The sequence below is a fragment of the Typopeltis vanoorti genome, chromosome 16 (genome assembly GCF_054136105.1).
Source record: "Typopeltis vanoorti isolate ZY-2024b chromosome 16, IOZ_Tvanoo_1.0, whole genome shotgun sequence".
NCBI classification, from domain to species: domain Eukaryota; kingdom Metazoa; phylum Arthropoda; class Arachnida; order Uropygi; family Thelyphonidae; genus Typopeltis; species Typopeltis vanoorti.
The window spans coordinates 39,438,807-39,460,910 of record NC_143564.1 but is presented as its reverse complement, the minus strand read 5'-3'; the positions used below and the strand labels follow the sequence as shown (position 1 = coordinate 39,460,910).

Genomic DNA, 22,104 nt, shown 5'->3' with positions numbered 1-22,104 from the left:
TGTAAATAATGCTGTACCAATAATTTATTACTATACCACTTGTGGTATATACTGTACACTGTATTTGGATAGGAAATAAATAAATAAATAAATGTAATTTATTCCTAGCAACAACAATTAAACATCTATAATATGTAGTATTTAAATATTTAATATCTGACGTGAGTTTCATATATTACACCACTTGCAATAGAAAGCACTGCCAGCAAAGATTGGTCGATTGGTAGAGTCTCTGCTACTAATGGCTCACAAAAAAAGTTAAGCAAGTTTGAGTACGGTTAGTAGTTGGAAGAAGATCAATCGATCGATGCTGTTGGCACACTCTCCCTCAATGAGTCTTTGGACTCCCTGGAGGTGTCTAATAATAATAATAATAATAATAATAATAATACTTATTAAATTACTTAAGGAATTTACAACGTACAAATGATATAAATGAAAATTAAACTTTAATCTATATTCCAATATTTCATTGCCATCTTCATGGGAACTTAAGATATAGACACGTGCATGCAGGCACTACACACAGTAACTGAGGATGAAGCAGGAAGCTGTTTGTTTCTCCTAAAAGTCCTGATGATGCCCCCTAGAGGGCTATATACATATGCTCGGCTGTTGGGCTGTAGATCTTCTTTTCGTTGCATGAGACTGCCCCAAATTTGGGAGACTTACATCAAATTTGTTGAGGTTTGGCATGTTTCTTAGGGCTGAGGCTGATTCCATGAATAGCCTTTCAAATTTGAATTTACTACAGTGTATTACCATGGCTTTCTTCCACCGTATTCTGTGACGAGTATCCAGAGCATGGTCTGCAAGACCAGAATGGCTGTACTGGTGAAAACAGATGTAGTCCTTGTGTTCTGAAATTCTGATATTTGCTGTCCTGCCTGATTGGCCAAAGTAGGACAGCTTACAGCTGCAAGGGACCTGGTATACACCAGCTAGGTTTAAGGGAGGTGGTTGGTCTTTAGTGGAGCGGATAATGGATGCCAATTTTTTATATGGTCTGTAACAAGAGGTCAAATTAATATCTGACGTGAGTTTCATATATTACACCACTTGCAATAGAAAGCACTGCCAGCAAAGATTGGTCGATTGGGACAAAGGGAACACTGAAATTCATGTATACTAATGCCAGGAGTATTAGGAACAAGAAGGAAGAATTTTTGGCCTTGATTGGCTCTTCCTGGCCACAGGTTATTGGCATTAGTGAAACATGGCTGACGGAAGATGATATAGTTAGTGGGATAGAATGTGTAGGTTATAGTATGTTTAGGAGGGACAGAGAGAATAAAATTGGGGGAGGGGTGTTATTGATGATAGCTGATGAACTGCAGCCAAGGAGAATTGAAGTATTGCAGGATAGTGAAAGGAGCTCATTTAAGGCTATTTGGTGTGAGATTGATACTGGCAGAATAAAATATACAGTTGGGTGCTGCTATAGACCAGGTGATGGAATAGATGGTGGAGATGGTATGCATAAACAAATTGATGAAATGAGTGGAAGGAGGGTAATTATTATGGGGGATTTCAACTATGGTAACATTGATTGGAAGGAGGAGAGGACACATGTGAGGAAGGAAATGGATTTTATTCAATTATTAAGGGATAACTATCTGAAACAGCATGTAATTGAAAATACTAGGGGTGTGAGAGTGCTTGACCTGGTAATAGTATCTGAGAATTTGATTGTAATGAATATGACCATGTTGCCACCTATTGGTGAGAGTGATCATAAGGTCTTGACCTGGGAGGTGGCTAAAGGTGTGAAATTTGTGATTAAGACAGGGTATATGTGGAATTACCGTGCTGGCAAGTATGACAAGCTTAGGAGATTGCTTGGATCAGTGCCATGGCATGTACAACTGCAAGGGCTGGAAGTCGATAGAGCATGGGAAGTAATCAAAGAGCATTTACAGGAGGTTATGGCTGATTGTATACCTAAGGTCCGAATAGTGAAACAAGGAGGGGTTAAATGGATGAATAACACCATTAAGCTTGAGCCGCAAAAAAAGAAACAACTATGGAGGGAATTTAAAGAAAGGGGTGACCTGCAGGCACACGAACGGTATAAAGTACAGGCCAGAAGGGTAATGAGTGTGGTAAAAACAGCAAAAGCCGATTATGAAAGGAAACTAGCTATGCAAGCAAAAGAGAATCCCAAACAGTTCTTTCAATATGCTGCAAGCAAGAAAAAAACTGTACATGGCAAAATGATTTTAAGGAATGACGATGGTAAAGAGTTCACTGAACCAGTCGATATAGTGGAGTTACTGAGCGCGCACTTTGCAAAAGTATATCATCCAGGTGGTGACGTTGAAAAAATGAAGGAACCATTAGTTTATATGGGAATTGTGATGAATGAAGTGGAGGTGAATAGTCTATTACAGAACCTTAATGTGAATACATCTGTGGGATTGGATGGTATACCGGCACGGGTCTTGCATGAAGCGGCTAATGAATTATCAGTGCCCTTGACCATGTTGTTTAATCTGAGTCTCAGGTCTGGCTTAGTCCCGAAGGCGTGGAAAGAGGGGAAAATAGTTTCACTGCAAAAAGGAGGATCCAAGACTATGGTTGCAAATTACCGACCGATCAGCATATCAGGAGTCGTTGTCAAGGTCTTGGAGAAAGTAGTCAAGGGAAAAATACAGGAATGGATTGATGAAAATGAGATACTGTACAGAGGACAGCATGGCTTTGTGAAGGGTAGATCATGCCTTAGTAACTTGCTCAAGTTTTATAACAAGGTGACGGCTGAACTGGATAAGGAAAATGGGTTTACAGTGATACTGCTGGACCTGGCAAAGGCGTTTGACACGATACCACATGGAATTCTAATCCGTAAACTACAACATATGGGAATGGATATAGGGTTGGTGAGATGGATAGCTGGGTGGTTGATGGAGAGATATCAAAGAGTAGTTTATTCAGGAGTAGAGTCCAAAAAACTGCCTGTGACTAGTGGTGTGCCACAGGGTTCTGTTCTTGGACCACTGCTGTTTAATCTGTTCATTAACGATATAGGGAAGGGTCTAAGTGGGACAGTTCATTTATTCGCTGATGATGCAAAGTTGGGTAGGGCAATAGTGAATGCAGAAGATGTCAAAGTCTTGCAAGATGACTTAGATAGATTGGAGTTCTCGACTAAGGAGAATGGATGTCAATTTAATGTGACAAAATGTAAGGTTATGCATTTCAGAGTGAAAAGATTAGCAGCAGTATACCACATTGGTGGAACTGTACTCCAAGAGATTGATGAGGCCAGGGACTTGGGAGTGTTGGTGGATAGGGAGATGAAGTTTAGGGGGCACATTGCGAAAGTAGCTAAATCAGCTCATCAACTCACTTGGTTGTTGAAAAATACCTTGACGAGCAGAGAAAAACAAGTTATTGTACCTCTGTACCGAGCCCTGATAAGACCTCATCTCGACTACTGTGCCCAGATTTGGTCACCTCGGTTCCTTCTTGATGGGGAGGAGGTTGAGAGGATCCAGAAGCGAGTGACTAAGATGATAGCAGGTCTATGGAATGAACCATATGAGAACAGGTTGAAGATTTGTGGGTTGCAGAAACTAGTTGATAGGCGGAAAAGAGGAGACATGATTGAGACATTCAAATTGCTAAAAGGATTCTACAGGATTAATTCAGATGATATTTTTGAGATCAGGACTGGTGGTAGGAGAACTAGGGGACACCCATGGAAGCTGGGCAAGAGCGTGGTTAGCAGGGGTGTTAGAGCTGGGTTCTTTACTTTTAGAGTGGTAAATGAGTGGAATAAGCTGCCAGAGTCTGTTGTGGGTGCTATGACAGTGAGCGAGTTCAAGGCAAGGTATGATAGATACTGTGAGAATGTTGAACAGCTGCGTGAACACCGGCTACTATTATTATTATTATTAATTATTATTAACACGGGCTACTCCTGGAGTAGCCCGTGATAATAATAATAATAATAATAATAAAATTATGTTTTTTTAGGATTTTGGTAATTTTTTCCGAGGTGCCTCAGATGTATGGAATGGTGATGGATATAGAATAATCCTTGTTGTGAAGGGGGGGGGGAGATTGTGGTTAACTAGTGTCAATATTTTTGGATTTTTTGGGGGGGGAGGGGGTAGCCATTGGCTGAGAAAGTGTTGAGGATGTGGTTTAGTTCCATGGTTAGGGCATTGTCATTTGAACAGATAAGTTTAGCCCTGTTGTGTAGTGTCTTAATAACTCCATATTGTTGTGTGTGTGGGGGGGGAAATTGTTGGTGAATGTATCTGCCTGTATGGGTGGGTTTTCTATAAACTGAGAAAACCAAGGTTCCATCAGGCTGGCAGATGACTAGTGTGTCTAAGAAAGGGAGGCTGTTATTTTTCTCCTTTTCCAGGGTGAACTTGATTCTGGAGTGTTGGTTGTTTAGGTGTGTTAGGAAGGAGAGGAGTGTATCAGAGCCATGTGGCCAAATAGTGAACACATCATCAACGTAGCGAAGCCATAGAGTTGGTTTCTGTGGGGCAGAGTTTAATCTGATGTAAGTCTCCCAAATTTAGGGCAGTCTCATGCAACCAAATTTGTTGAGGTTTGGCATGTTTCTTAGGGCTGGGTTCTTTGGCATGTTTCTACGAGAATAATAATTCATTACATTCTACCAATATAATGTGTTATTTCAAAATTATTAGATATAGGGATGCTTTTAGCAATCTATGTTGTTATTGTCAGTTTTTACCCCAGATGAGGCTTGATAGTTTCATGGGAATTTTCTGCTGGGATAAAAGTGAGCTGTACTTCCTTACCTGCTGCTCTACTTCTAGCTACCACAGAAGCTTTTATTGGATGTACTAATTTTTGGATATCTTATGTCTCAATTCACAAATTTTGAACTTGCATCTTAGGAACATTTTCAGCCCTTCCTTTCTTTCTTTCTATTAAATAATTTGTACAAATCATTACCATAAGTATTTTATTATAATTAACAAGTTAAACAAGTTAATAAGCTTTAGGAATACAGCAATTTTGTTTTCTAAATTACGCAATACCTTACACGATACGCTGTATTAAGTCAAATGTCTCATTGCAGGAGGGCAAGTACACCTTACACAATCCACCACCCATAAATAGCATTTTTGTCTATTATCTGCATGGTTTATATGGGATCTAGCTGGTTTGTGTGCAAGATGAAAACTTTCTGGGAGGAAAAACACTTACCTCTATATGAGATAATAATAATTATCTCATATAGAGATAATTATTATTATCCCAAAAAAATTACCCCCACCCAAAAAAAGAGTTCTCTGTTAATGATGACGATAACTGAACTTGTGTCTTTTCCAATTGAAGGGCATACTGTCCCACTGTTCTTCCAATTGTGCTACAGGAATGTCACCAGAAAAAAAAAAAAAAACTAAAAACTGTGTTAAAGGACTTAAAATTACAATCATCTAATTTTCTGGTAGGTTAACACAGCCAACTGCTGAGATTATGAGCACATTTTATTGTTGCTGTAGAACCAAAAAATTAGATTTTTAGATTTAATGACTTCTATGGAGATGGCTTTTTTTGTTCCATACTGTGATTAAGGGAAGGCACATTCAAAGCATGATCTGCAACTTGACTTGCCATAATGATAGTGTGTGCTTGTGCGTGTGCGCACGCACATTATTTTCATGTTTTTTAAAACAAGTATTAAAAAGTTTCAAACTAGGCCAATTTGCATAAACCTTTGTATCTGCAAATTAGCTGTTTGTAGCACGACCTGAGTTACATTCCTCCACTTCACAAGGGTGAAACTATGGAGAATATTCTTAAATTAAAGATACCAAGAAATTATATACTTGGTTTAATCCTTTATCCTCTGTGCGGTTAGCCTAGTGGCCATACGCTTCACAACCATATGACTGGGGAAGGAGTGTCCTAGGTTCGATTCCCGTCGACAACGTGAGGAGCTGAAGGATCTTCCTCAGCCATAGCCAAGTTAGCCGGTCTTTGGCGTGGACAGCAGGGTTTCTTCCCTCCAGTTTAACTAGGGTTTTTCATCCCGCAAACAGACAAACCAGTCTGGTTAACACACATGGATTACAGTCAGGAATACTGACCCAGCCATAGGTCTGATTCATCAGCTATGCCGGTTCCGGAGCCCGGATAAAATTTGGGGGGACTGAGATGGTGCCGTATCTCCCTGTAAAGGGGACTCACGGCCGTGTATCATCATACGATTATTATTATTATTATTATCCTTTATCCAAGTGTAAGCAAACAAGTTTGCATCTGAACTATTTTCAGGACTGGGGCAACTCATATAAAGAAGCTAATGAGTTCACATCACTTGCCTTAGTATCCCATAATGCAAACACATCCCCTCAGGGACATGTATAATGCTATGCATTACTTCACCCTTAGTATCACCTCTGGGTCTGGCTCCCATTGATACGACCGCAATAAAGGTCAAAATCTGGGTAGTGACCCTTGCCATAATGCATAGCATTATACATGTCCACAAGGGTATGTGCTTTGCATTATGGGATACTAAGGCAACTGATGTGAAGTCATTAGCTTCTTTACACGAGTTGCTCAGTCCTGAAAATAGTTCAGGTGCAAACTTGTTTGCTTACACTTGGATAAAGGATTAAACCAAGTATATAATTTCTTGGTATCTTTAAGGAGAATATTCTTAGGTAGGATAAGAGAAGTCTGTTTATGATCTTCACCACTTTTAGATCACATCTTGAGAACTAAGGTTTAATTCAGGCAGTACAGATGAACAAATGCATAAAAATTAATACATCATGTATTTCACATAATAGGAAGGTCATTCCAAAATGTTCTGTACAGTGCACTTACTGAACTGATGTGCTTTATGTGTAATATCTTCTCAATACAGAATTTGAATATGTCTAGAAAGGCTTAGGTGTCAATGATTCATCATGTTTTACAGTGTAAACAACATCAAGAGAAGAAAAAAATATATTTATTAAACTCATTGATATTTCAATTAGTTTTCTAACCAGCATCATTAGAGCACAATTATAACTGTGATAGGCACACAGCACAATGTAAATGGTGCAGAACAAGGAATCTATGATCTTACACCCACAGTGGCTAATAACATCCTTTTAGATATGGCTAGTATTCTAACAAAATCCAAATCTCCCAAGATAACATCCCACCTAAAAAATATCAGCACTATACAGGAACAAATTATTATAACTAAAGATGACAGGAACAAATTATTATAACAAAGATGATAGGAGAAATACTGTTCTTATTATTAATCAAGCAGATTACAATAAAAAAAAATATTATTATTATTATTACTACCCAAGACCCCATGGAGTCAAAGACTCATCTAGGAGGTCCTTTTATCATACATATATACAGCTCATCATACCATGCTTTAAACACACTCAAATTCTCTGCAGACACCACACTCTCAGGCAAGTCATTCCAATCATTCACAACTCTGCATGCAAAAAAACCTGCTCACACCCTCTTTATATAGTTTCCAGGGATGACCTCTGGTTCCACCTTACTACCTTGTGGGTCTCTATCATATCTTCCCTCTTCCTCCTATCCACCAGACTCTGTAAACTGCATCTTCTCAACCTTTCCTCATATTCGACATTCCAGAGATTAGAAACTACTTTAGTCAGTCATCTCTGGACCCTTTCCAACATCTCTTCATCCTTTGAAAACCAGATGACCAAATTTGGACCAGTAATCATGTCCAGTAATCCATGTGTGGCCTAATCAAAGCCTTAACCAATGGAACAAGAATCTCCCTACTTCCATAAGTCAGTGTCCTCCGCATCATTCCCAGAATGATTTGTGTTGTCTTCACAATTTTGGCAATGTGTCCCCTAAATTTCAGATCCTTATCCACTATCACCCCAAGATTTTTATTTCCTTCACCTCCAACAATATATCCTCACCAAACATAAATTCTGCATCCCATCTTTGTTTCCCAAATTTTAAAACCTTACATTTTGCAACACTGAACTCACATACCTATTCCCATGCCCAATCACTCAATTTATTCAAGTCTTCTTGTAAAGCCACAATATCTTCCCTACCCTTCAAGGTTTATCTGCAAACAAGTGAATATCTCCTTCCAAATCTTCGCCAACATCATTAATATACAAGTTAAACAGAAGTGGCCCTAAAACAGACAACTGAGACACACCACTGGTGACTTTCCTTTTCCTGGATATTGCTCCCCCCATACACAACTTCCTGATACCTATCAGATAGCCAGTCTCCAATCCAATGTACTAATCTAATATCCAACCCTATCTGCTCTACTTTGACTATTAACTTATCATGTGGTAATCTATCAAAAGCCTTTGCAAAATCTAAGTATATTACTGTGTATCTCTCTCCTCTGTCCAAGGAAGCAGTCACCTTATTGTAATAGATAAGTAGATTACTAAAACATGAACTCCTTTTAGCAAATCCATGCTGTCCATCAAAGATAATACCATTGTCATCAACCCAATTCTGGATCCTAGTTCTCACAAGCTTCTCCAACAACTTAACCACAACATCTGACACACAGATAGGCCTACAATTTGATGCTTGAGTTCTATCACCTCCCTTTTGAAGCAGAACAATCTTGCCCTCCTTAGAAACTTGACCCAGTGCAAGACTCATATTAAAAAAATATGTCAAGGCAGGTGTCAATGCCCTGGCATATTCCTTCAGAATACGTGGTGATATATTATCAAACCCCACAGCCTTATTAATATCTAGTTTGCTCAATTCCCCATGCACCTCCTTCTCACTTAGAGTCAGTCTCTCCTCCCCATCATCAACTGCTCTCAATCTCTCCATGAAGTCACATTCACAAGATTGAAAGACCTTTATGAATTGCTCATTAAGTATAATATCTCCACTATATCTTTATACCATTTTCCCCAATGAACGTCATCCTTCCATAATTATTCTTTTTTTCTTTTTTTTTTTTTTTGCTGGTTACATATTGAAAGAACTCCTTAGAATTCTTTTTGGCTTAAATAGCTAACTGCAGCTCATACGTCACTTTTACTACCCTTACTAACCAAGTCATCTGCCTTGCCTGGTCTTTGTAATCCTGATGGAATTGGTTATTACCACTTCTCTTATGCTGGCTCCATAATGCCCTTTTTTCTCGGTATCAATGCTTAATCTCTTCATTCATTCATCCATTTCACACCTACCTTATTTAACCTTCTGACCCTTGGAATACATTTAGACATTGCTTCTACAAGATAGTTCTTGAAAATCTCCTAAACTGCACTGATCTCTTTTGCAGCTAACACCTCATCCCATGCTACACCCAGAAGCTGCCTCCTGAGCTGTTGCCTTGTGGTTTTACATACAGGTATCTCTCGTTATACATGATCTCACTTTATGCATTTTTGCTATAATGCAATTTTAAAAAGTTAATTTAAAAAATTGCAACCGGTAGCAATTTTGCAGTCACCCTGTATGTGGTCACGTGACTTTGTGCGCATGCACCGCTTTGACAAGGCAGCATTGTGCTGCATGTCGGTCTCACAGAAGGTGTAGAACTAGTAAGCTTCATTGTTGGAGTCTTCTGCAATGCAAACATTATGGAAAAAAGAGGTAACTGCAATCAAAATACTTCCAAGACTAAAAAACAGAGAAAAGCTATAACACTGGAGAAAAAATTAGAAGTTATAAAGAGATATGAATGTAATGACCACATAGTCAGAGCTACATGAATTTCAGAATCAACTTTAAGAACAATAAGAAATCAAGCAGAGAAAATAAAAGAAAGTTGTAAATGTGCGATGAGAATGTCGACAACTAACATAACACAGATAAGGGCACCAATTAAGGAGAAATTAAAAAGGATGTTGGCCCAATGGATTGAACATGAAAATCAATGTGCTGTTCCATTATCCACCTTGATTATCCAGGCTAAAGCGAAAAGTTTGTTTGATGATTTGAATGCTATAGATCCTGATCCTAAAATGCAATCTTTTGCTGCAAGTGCTGGGTGATTTGAATGTTTCAAGGTGCGACATGGATTCCATAATCTCAAGCTGCCTTGCGAGGCTGCGGGAGCTGATGTTGTTGCTGCTGAGAACTTTCCAGCTAAATTTCTAAGTGTTCAGGAACATGGTTATTTGCCTCAGCAAGTGTTCAATCTTGACGAACTGGGGTTGTTCTGGAAGCATATGCCTAGTAAAACATTTCTATCGGTGCAAGAAGAGAGGGCCCCAGGTTTTAAAGCTTCCAAGGACCGTCTCGCTTTGCTGTTAGGAGGAAATGCATCTGGAGATCATAAAACCAAACCACTGATGGTTTATCACTCCAAAAACCCACGCGCACTCAAGGGCTACTCAAAGGAGGATTTGCCTGTTGTATGGCGGTCAAATAAAAAAGCATGGATTACCGGAGCTGTGTTTGAGTCCTACTTTTGCAACGAACTGCGTCGCGAATTGAAGGCTTATTATGACAGGATAAATGTACCCTTCAAAATTCTTCTGCTTCTGGACAATGTGCCAGGACATCCTCCAAGCATCACTGAAATTGATGAGAATATCAGTTATTTTTCTGCCACCAAACACAACATCCCTCATTCAACCTATGAATCAAGGTGTCAACTTTCAAGAGTTATTATCTCCACAGAACATTTTCACAGCTTGTTCAAGCTACATGTACCGACGGTGAAGATAAAATTTCAGTGAAAGAATTTTGGAAGAAATATGATATAAAAATGGCAATTGACAACATTGGAGAGGCATGGACAGAAGTTAAGCAGTCCTGGATGAAGGGAGTTTGGAAGAAAATTTGGCCTGGAGTTTCTGTTTCTAATAATTTTAATCCTGAAAGTGAGCTTGCCAACTCAAGGACATAGTTAAAATGGCAAAATCTGTTTGGATTTGAGGATGTAGATGAGACAAATGTGGATGAACTGCTCAAGTCCCACTCATCAGGGCTCACTAATGAAGATCTTCTGACAATGGAAAACATGAATGATTAAAGTCAGGCGCCCTTTGTTGCTAAGCCCATCACAGCTTTCAACAAAACAAATGACTGAATTTTTTAAACACATTAGTGCCATCAGAATAATTGAAGAAAATGATCCTAATGAGACTAGAAGTGCCAAAGTTGAGAGAGAAATTCAGAATTCTTTGACTTGCTACAAAGAACTTTATGGAGAGAGGAAGAATGCTGCCCATCAGCTGAGTCTCGACTGTTTCATTAAAAAAGTTGAAGATCATAAGCCTATCATTCCAGGGACTTCAAGAGAGCAAGAGAGTAATGATCCACTCACCATATCTAGTCCATTCATTATCCGATTGAAGACTGTCAGAAGTAGGTAGTGTTTAAGTGTTTATGACATTGTATTAATTAAATTCATTCATCCAGCCATTCATTCATTAAAATTTGTATGTTTGGTTTATAAGTTTAATTAATTCATTCATTAAAATTTCTTTTGCTCACAGGTGTAAAGTTTTCATTTTTTTTTATCCTTCTGAAGAAACCCCGATCCATATCTCACCCTTACTAAACTCAACTCACTTTACGTGATTTTGTGTTACGCAATTATTTCATAGAACTAATTAATCACGTAAAGCGAGGGACACCTGTATGCCCTTTTCTCACAGAGGTCCTCACACTGCTGGCAACCACCCAGTTAATCACTTCATTGTCACTCTCACCAATTGATGGGTGATTGGACACCTCATTTATAATTACATCCTCTGATGAGATGATCAAATCCAAGATCCTCAATCCTCATGTGTCCTCTGTTACATACTGTCTGAGGTAGTAGTTGTCTCTCAAAAACTCAAGAAACTCATTTTCTTTACTTCCAGTTGCTATCTCATCATTCCAGTCTATACTGCCATAATTAAAATCGCCCATAATGATCACCCTTTTCTGATTTGCTTGGCTAATTTGATTATACATTTCATAGTCACTATCATCCACATTACCAGGTCTATAACAACATCCAACCAAGTATTTCATTCTATTCACCTCTATCTCACACCATACTGCCTCAAAAACCACTGGCACTATTTCCCTCTTGCATCTCTACTTTGTATGGACATAACTCTTTTTCCATATCAATAGCACCCCCCCCTTCCCCCTTCCCTTTTTACCCTTTCTATCCTCACGAAACACATCGTACCCTTCCATCTCTATTCCTGTCAGGATGTCATCCTCATCTAACCATGTCTCACTTATTCCAACAATTTTTGGGTGAACAGACTCAATTAATGCAACCATTTCATCTGCCTTGTTTCTTATACTTCTAGCATTTGTATAGAAACACAACAGCTCATTCTTGGATCCACAACTAGTTCCGCTGTTTATGCCACATGAATCATGAAAATTGTTCATGAAAAATGAATCATCTTCTTAAAGACTGCTCTACTTATCAGTTTGTAGATTGGGATACTACAAAATCCCAAAAGAAAAAAGTGTATAAATTATTTACATCTTGGTCCAAAGAAGTTTGAAAGTTTTTTCACTTGGTTATGTTATAAATTAAAGATGTGAAGAAATTATATACTCTTGGTTTAATCCTTTATCCAAGTGTAAGCAAATAAAAATTTGCACGTGAAGTAACATCACGACTGGGCTACTTGTATATAGACTAATGACTTCACATTAATTCCCTTAGTATCCCATAATGCAACACACATCCTAACAGACATGTATAATGCTATGCATTATGTAAAGGGCCACCACCCAGACCAGTTTCAACCTTTATTGAGGTCTCATCAGTGGGAGCCACACCCAGAAGTGATACCAAGGTTGAAGTAATGAAGACGTCATATTTCCATATACAAGTAGTCAAAAGGAGTCACACATTATTACTGAAATACTCTGGATTAGAGAAAGATATCTGAAAGTTTTCTCACTTGGTTATGCTAAAAATTAAAGATACCAAGAAATTATATTCTAGTAGGGCTTCCGTTAATGCATTGCATTATGGGATACTAAGGTAATTAATTGAGTTTGAAAGATGAAGTGAACTGTACAGGAGCGACGGACTGCATCTCAGTGGTTTTGGTGTGAGTCACTTGGAGAGACTGCTGCAAGAAGGTAGAGAAGTGAGTGCAGAAAATGAATCTGATCAAGTTGCAAGCAATGTGGAAGAAAGGGAGAGATTGAAGAGGTGGTTGTGAATGAAGAAGTGAGCAGCATGAGTATAGAGAACAGGTGTGCAAGATAGACAGGGAAATGGGGAAGCTCAAGGTGGACAGAAGAACACAGCATGAGAACGGTAGATGCTTGAAGAGGATGTGAATATATGTGTAGACATGTATTCACATCCGCAGATCAAGGGAAAACAGTTGGATTTGAAGAAGGTTTTAAGATGAATAAGGAGAAGAAATGGCTCGAGTTAAGCATGGAGAAGTCACATCAAATAAGTAGTGTCAGTGGAACTAGCTATAGATTCAGAAATAAGCTGCTGTCTTTGTATACAAATGCTAGAAGTGTAAGAAACAAGGCAAATGAAATGGTTGTATTAATTGAGTCTATTCACCCAAAAATTGTTGGATTAAGTGAGACATAGTTGGATGTGGATGACATCTTGACAGGAATAGAGATAGAAGGGTATAATGTGTTTCATGAGGGTAGAAAGGGTAAAAAGGGAAGGGGGGGAGTGCTATTGATACGGAAAAAGAGTTATGTCCATACAAAGTAGAGATGCAAGAGGGAAATAGTGCCAGTGGTTTTGAGGCAGTATGGTGTGAGATAGAGGTGAATAGAATGAAATACGAAATATTTAACTGGATGTTGTTATAAACCTGGAAATGTGGATGGTAGTGACTAGGAAATGTATAATCAAATTAGCCAAGCAAATAAGAAAAAGGTGATTATTATGAGTGACTTTAACTATGGCAATATAGACTGGGATGATCAGATAGCAACTGGAAGTAAAGAAAATGAGTTTCTTGAGGGACAACTACCTCAGATAGTATATAACAGAGGGCACACGAGGAATGAGGATCTTTGACTTGATCATCTCAGAGGATGTAATTATAAATGAGGTTTCAAATCACCCTCCAGTTGGCGAGTATCTTGAAGTGATTACTTGAGTGGCTGCCAGCAGTGTGAGGACCTCTGTGAGAAAAGGGTATATGTAAAACCACAAGGCTGGTGATTATGAAGAGCTCAGGAGACAGCTTGCAGGTGTTGCATAGAATGAGGAGTTAGCTGGAAAAGAGATCAATGCAGCTGGGGCAATATTCAAGAACCAACTAATAGAAGCAATGTCTAAATGTATTCCAAGGGTCAGAAGGTGAAATAAGGTAGGTGTGAAATGGATGACTGAAGAGATTAAGCATGGAATACAGAGAAAAAGGCATTATGGAGGCAGCATAAGAGAAGTGGTAATAACCAATTCCATGAGGATTACAAAAACCAGGCAAGGAGGGAGACTTGGTTGGAAAAGGGTACGAAAAGTGAAGTATGAGCAGCAGTTAGCTAATGTAGTCAAAAGGAATCCTAGGGAGGTCTTTCGATATCGAGCAACCAAAAAAAAAAAGAATGATTATGGAAAGATGACACTGATTGGAGAAAATGGTATAAGGACAACTGCTGAGTAAGATATAGTGGAGGTTCATAATGAGCAGTTCATAAAGGTCTTTCATTTTTGTGAATGTGACATCTCTCCATGATGTTGAGAGCAGTTGATGATGGGGAAGAGAGACTGACTGTATGTGAGCAAGAAGTGTATGGGGAACTGAGCAAACTTGATGTTAATAATGTTGTGGGACTTGATAATATATCACCATGTATTCTAAAGTTATGTGCCAGGGGAGATGACATCTGCCTTGACATATTTTTTTAATATGAGTCTTGCAATGGGTCGAGTTTCAAAGGTGTGGAAGGAGGGCAAGATTGTGCTGCTTCGTAAAGGAGGTGATAGAACTCAGGCATCAAATTATAGGCCTATCTGTGTGTCAGGTGTTGTGATTAAGTTGTAGGAGAAGCTTGTGAGAACTAGGATCCAGAATTGGGTTGATGACAATGGTATCTTTGATGGACAGCATGGATTTGCTAAAGGGAGGTCATGATCTACTTACTTATTACAATAAGATGACAGCTTCATTGGACAGAGTGGAGGGATACACAGTAGTATACTTAGATTTTACAAAGGCTTTTGATAGATTACATGATAAGCTGATAATCAAACTAGAGTGGATGGGGTTGGATATTAGATTAGTGCATTGGATTGGAGACTGCTATCTGATAGGTATCAACAAGTTGTGTATGGAGAGCAATATCCAGGAAGAAGAAAGTCACCAGTTGTGTGCCTCATGGGGTCTGTTTTAGGGCCATTGCTATTTAACTTATATGTTAATGATATTGGCAAAGATTTGGATGGGGATATTCAGTTGTTTGCAGATGATGCAAAGTTGGGATGAACTATGAAGAGTAGAGAAGAAGTTGTGGCCTAACAAGAAGACTTGAATAAATTGAGTGAATGGGTACGGAAATGGGGATGCGAATTCAATGTTGCAAAATGTAAGGTTTTAAATTTGGGAAACAAAGACGGGACGTAGAATTTATGCTTGGTGGGGATATATTGTTGGAGATAGAGGAAATAGATCTTGGGATAATAGTGGATAAGGATCTGAAAATTAGGGGAGATTGCCAAAATTGTGAGCACAACAAAAAGAATATTGGGAATGATGCAGAGGACACTGACTTGTAGAAGTATGGAGATTCTTGTTCCATTGTATAAGCCTTTGATTAGGCCAAACATGGATTTCTGTGCACAGATTTGGTCAGCTGGTTTTCAAAAGGATGAAGAGATGTTGGAAATGGTCCAGAGATGACTTACTAAGGTAGTTTCTGATCTCTGGAATGTCAAATATGAGGAAAGGTTGAGAAGATGCAATTTACAGGGGTGATATGATAGAGACCTACAAGTTAGTAAGAAGTTGTTTATAGGATCAATGTCGGAGAGGTTTAACAGCAAATGGTGGGAGATCAGGGGAGAACCAGAGGACATCACAGGAAGCTGTATAAGGAGGGTGTGAGCAAGTGAGTGAGAAGCAGGTTTTTTGGATGTAGATTTGTGAATGATTGAAATGCCTTGCTTGTGATTGTGGTGTCTCCAGAGAATTTGAGTGTGTTTAAGGCATGGTATGAAGCTGTATGTATGACAAAACAGACCTCCTAGATGAGTCTGTGACTCCATGGGGGTCTTAGGATAATAATAAATAATGATAATGTGAAGTCATTAACTTCTATATACAAGCAGCCCAGTCGTGATGTTACTTCATATGAAAATATTTATTTGTTTACACTTGGATAAAGGAAGAAACCAAGAATATAATTTCTTAGCATCTTTAATTTATTGGCCCATAAAAATTACCAAAAAACTCAAATCTTATATCAAATCACCCCAAATATACAGGACCCCCTCAAATTCACAAACTTATTATTCCCCCCCCCTTCATCCTATTGTAGACAGCTCCACCTACAAAATGGCCAAACATTTATTCAAATCACTTTCCTCCCTTATAGATTTCTCTCTCGTCCAATAAAAACTCTCGGCACTTTAAAACATTAATAGTAAATGGAGCTTTGACAGATTCTGACATCATTATCAGTTTTGATATTATTCCGCTCTTCGCTAATGTACCTTTGACAGAGAACCATAACCTCATTAAACTACATTTCCCTCCTGACATAACTGAATTATTCAGATTCACTGTATATGCAGGTTATTTCCTAAGAAAAAGAATAACACACAAACAGATGGATGATTCTACTATGGGTTTGCCTCTTCTCCCCCCTCCCCCCCAGCGAACTTCTGTATGGAATATTTTGAAAACCAAGCACTCAACAAAGTCACACCTAAACCAATAGTTTGGCTGTACTATGTTGATGTGTTTGCTGTTTAGCCCCATGGTCCAGACACAGATACATTTTTGACATATCTTAACAATCAACATTCTAAAATAAACGTCACCATATAAAACGAAAGTAATAACAGTCTCCCATTTTCAGATACTTCCTAATGGCTCATTATCCATCTCCATAAAACTGTCATACTGAAAGGTATTTATGTAATCCCCTTTCCTAACAGTATGGTATTCTCAAAACACTTACTCACCGAGCCAGGGCTCTTTGTTCAAATGATACAACCAACGAAATTGAGTTCAGAAACGTTCACAACACCATTTTAGCCAATAGTTATAGACATGAAATAGATAAAATAATAAATGGACTCCCTCCCCCATCCCTGCTATACCCAACACACAGAATCACAGAACAAAACCATCCCATATGTTAAGGATACATCAGAAAACATAACCAAAGTTCTCTGTAAATATGATCTCCATACCACTTTCAAACCTTTCATTCAGTTAGCTATTCACCTAAAGATTGACTACATCTTCTTGAACATCCTAGAGTTTATAAAGCTCCTTGTGCCTGCAGTTTAGCCTATTTTGGACAGACTCGTAGATCACATGACATCCACTTTTAAAAACACAAAAGTTATATCCAAGATCTGTATGGCAAACTAGGAATGGCAGACACATGCTCTAGATACTTTTCACGTTGGATCAGGTGGAGGAAAAACATCTCTATTACATAGAAGTTGCCACAGATCGCGCCAATCTCAAGTATGGTTGCGTTAATTTACTAAAGATCTGGAAGACTATCATTTTAAGAACTAATAGCTGGCCTGCTTTTAAATTAACAAAGTTAATTTAAAAGTCCAGCCAACCTACTGAGGATACCATGTAAGGATATTAGGTGTCAGTTACAATTTTAATTGTTTCTACAATTACTTAGTTTAGTGCTGTGTCTGTCACAGTTATTATTGTGCTCTGATGATGCTGATTAGAAAACAGCAAAATATTAGTGAGTTTAATAAATATATTTTTTTCCTCTCTTGGTGTTGTTTATACCATTAAACATTATTATGAACAGTGGAAATCTTTAAAAAAGAAGGAAAATATCTGAAGGGGAAAAAATAAATAACACCAAGCAACAAAACCATTTTGGGGCATCTTCAAAAGAAGCTGAATCCCTCAGTGGCACAATGGTTTTGGATACTGAATCATTAGGAACTCTGCCTTGAGCTCAGTTCAGTCTGTCCTGTCTGTCTACCAGTCTGTCCAAAAGTTGGCAACAGACTCACAATCTTGACTTCTTTCACCTCATTCAAAAACTTTCATATCCACTCATACACCATACCTCCTTTCAAAAATTGTTCATATATCATTAATACAAATCATATCTTCCATTTGTTCTACCTCCTTGTATAAAGCCTCAGTCACGTCACATTCCAAATCTTCACTTCCAGAAAACTTGCCTTCATTGTTTACTCATTCAGCACATCCCTAATAATAGAATCAATGCACATTACCATATCCTTTTTCATCATTCCGCTCTTTCATATTTTTTTTTAAATTCCCATTTCATCTCCCTTCTTCTTAGACTGAACCCTAGTGAGTATCAATCTACTTAATCGGCTGATAACTACTGAGACTCACTCTTTCTTACTCCTGCTTTGTACAGTATGGTGCAAAACAAAACAAAAAAAAGTACTCAACTTCAACATCCGTTTACTCCATAACATAAATCTTTGTAGTTATTCAGTGCTTTTTTCCCCCACCAACTGCAACTACACAAAGGCAATATCTACCGCCCACCACCACTAGTATTTCCACAGACAATCACAAACATTCATGCCCACAGCAGGATTGGAACCAGCAGCCTTTTGGCAGAAGAGCGAATATGCTAACCACTCAGCCAACCAGGCCAGCAAAGAGACATCATTTTCTTTGCCAGCTTTAAAGAGACTAATGTGAAAAACTTTAGTTGCTTGGGTTTATTGAAAACCATAGTACTGGATTATTTTAATATTAATTTTTTGGTTTTAGCAGGATCTATTTCTTTAATTTGGGTTGTTTTCTTTTTTTTTATTAGCAATTGTTTCATTAAAAGTTCAAAGGAATGTTAGTTTTAGATTTATTTTTTTATTAATTTTCTTGATATTTCTTATTTTCCGCTGTTATTTTTATGTGAATACTGTGGTATCTCGTTAATCAGAACCTCTTTAGTCCGAACCCTCCAGTAATCTGAACTGTGGTTTGAAAGAAAAAAAAAGTTTTATTTATTACATATTATTATTTTGTGTTTTATTATTTTTATTTAATAATTATTATTTTAACTATTATTATTTATTTTATTATTATTACAATACAGTATAACTACGGTGATACACAAAAAGGGGAAATTCAAAACGTGCATAATTTGGTAAAATATAAATCCAAATGTTGAAATTTCACAAACAGATATTACGGAATGGATTACAGGTAGAACCGAAAGTGAATTTGAAATCAAATCAGATGCTGAAATTATAAATATGACGCTACAGAATGAATCAGAAGACGATGATGACGATAAAGAACTCGCAGAAAAAAAAAGTAAAACATGAAGAAGCAGTTGACAGTTTTAATATGTATATAGATAGAATGGGCTAAGCAGAATGATGCGCCATTCCACAAAATTTTATTGCTAATGCAGCTCCGAGAAGAAGCATTCGAAAAAAGTTTAGCTTCCAAGAAGCAAAAGAAAATCAGTCTTTTTTTACAAAGAAATAAAAACTTGTTATGTGTGTTATTTTGTGAAACTTTTTTTGTGTTGTGTACAAGTGATATTTTTTTTACGCAAACTAAGTTATGTACTAAACTATGCAATTTTATTAAATCAGAATCCTCAACAATACAGGTACATACAAACTAAATTTTTTACTAAAATAAACGTGTGCTGTATTATTTTTTTAAGTTTTACATTACAGTATAGTAGCTTTTTTTTTTTTTCTATCAGTTACTTCATTTATTTACAGAATTAAATTGATGTACCATTAGAATCTGATTATTTTTGTCTTAAACGCTAGTTATTGTTCTCTTGGGGGAAAACTCGCTAATCCGAATTAGCACGGTTTTCATTAGTTCGGATAAGCGAGATACCACTGTATTTTAAAGGCGATAAAAATTTGGTAGTTGTCAGTGCACGATACGTCACTTCCGGTAACAGGAGCACGTGATGTATTCCATGTCACGTGGTTTTGTTGACATCTCGTGTGCTGATAATAAATATCCTCATTCTACGAATACATATATATATAAATCCTCATTCTACGAATACATATATATATAAACAATGTACTCTCTCTCTTTAACGCAAATACATGAGTAGGCAGCGTGTGCAATCAGTGGCAGTAATACTTGAAATATATTTACTGTACCAGTTAATAATATATTAATTGATACAGTGAACCATACTCCAATACTGCACCTCATTATTATTACGGTACAACAAGTAACGTTTACAGTCATCTGCTTATTCATAAATTGACAACTTCAAATTTCAACGGTACATAAGTGTGTGTGTGTGTGTGTGTGTGTGTGTATAGACAGGTGTCAATAAGTGGTTCATCGGTACATCTTTCCCACTGCTGTTCGCAGCCATACTTCCTTATCAAGTGATACTACATGAAAACTGCAAGGGGAAGTTGAAGAATTAATTATCCTTTGTAAGTCAATTATATCTCCTCTCTCAAAATAAAGATGAAACTGCTCATATTGATTGCCTATGTTGACGTTAAGATTTGATGGAAATACTGTAAGCATCCTTTGAAATGCTTATTGACAGAACCAAAGAACCCTGATGTTAACTTAAAATATTCAAGAAACTCATTCAATGGACTATTGTTGATTTTTCTATTTCATCAATTCAACAACTACTTACTTGAACTTTCATCCACACGAATATGAGGCGAGACGACAGACACGGTACGTGTTCTTTCCAACACTACATTATGCTCTGTATTTTGGGGATTCACGGACTTTACCGCTTCTCCTAATTCACAAAGAAAACTTCCAATTACAATCAACGACAAGCCAACACCACAGTCTCCGCACCGCAGTCGCAAAATCAATAGTAAATGAAAAGAATATGCCAAGAACAAATTCCATTTTTGGCTTAGCATCTTCATCAATGATAAGAGATGTATTTTTAACAAGAAATTTACTTAAAAATTAACTGTGTTTATTAATAATTTTAAATAACCTTGAATCCCATACAAATTCCAATGAAATCAATTAATGACATAACACAAAACGATGACAACAAAAGAAAAAAAAAGCGACAACAAAACCTCACAACCACATGCAACAGAAACACGAAACTAAGAATACAAGTTGTGTTGCTTGTATTCTTAGTTTGTACCATCTGTTTGATAATCATGCCGTTAGAGGGCGTTCAAATATCTCTTAGAAAAACGTGATTATAATGAAATTACCTGTTCGCGCTTGACAATGCAAACAGGAATCATATCGCTATGTATTTGCATATCATTAAGTGACATTAAGAATCCGAATCACTTGTTACACTTTAGTACGCAATACATTGAATAATTCCCATTAAATAATATACTTTTATGTTAAATTAATTAAATCGAGTTAATTTCTCATATATGGACTTTCTTTTTATTTATATTTTGCCTCGTTGCAATGACAACTTTTTCGTAACTACTGTCAGACTACTAAACTCGGATCCAAAGCATACATAAAAGATGAATATGCAGGAATGTGTCCGAAAGCAATGAATTTTCTTGGAACTTCTTTGGGAGATGGACTGAGTCCTTGACTCTTTATCCCTTCGTCTGATTTTAGCTTGTGTATGAGAGGATTATTGTGGGTAAACTACCCACTCATTGTGAGCATTGTATGCTGCATTAGCTTTCTCTTGTAATGGAGTATTTCGGTTTTTTGTGTTTGAAATGATCTGAGGGTTTGTAGTCTGCTGCCTGTTGAATTAGTTGATTTGGGTGATTATTTGTGACTGTCAAGAATTTTTCTGCAATGCCTATCATGTAGGTCTTGATATCTGGAAGGTTGTCTTCTTGGTGTAACTGGAGGTTTCTCATGAACTAAGGAGCATTAGATGCCATTCTTAGGCATTTGTTCTGGATAGTCTGTAATCTGTTGATGTTGCTTTTAGCTGTGTGTCCCAGGTTGGTGATGCATAAGTTAGTTGTGGTCTTATCACTGTTTTGTAGAGGAGGATTTTGTTATTAATGTTTAGGACGCTCTTCCTGTTCAAAAGTGGATATAGCTG

The 22,104-nt window shown here is 37.5% G+C and overlaps 1 protein-coding gene across 3 annotated transcripts in view; it reads right to left on the bottom strand.

The window, feature by feature from the left end:
* LOC150097965 (stromal interaction molecule homolog) overlaps positions 1 to 21,123 on the bottom strand; it is a 279,318-nt gene extending 258,195 nt beyond the window's left edge. For all 3 annotated transcript variants that reach the window (XM_090406136.1, XM_090406137.1, XM_090406135.1), the window contains exon 1: positions 20,734 to 21,123. In XM_090406136.1, coding sequence (XP_090262262.1) covers positions 20,734 to 20,980 — 247 coding nt within the window. In that variant the 5' untranslated portion in view covers positions 20,981 to 21,123. The remainder of the gene's footprint in view (positions 1 to 20,733) is intronic.
* Positions 21,124 to 22,104: the final 981 nt, after the last annotated feature.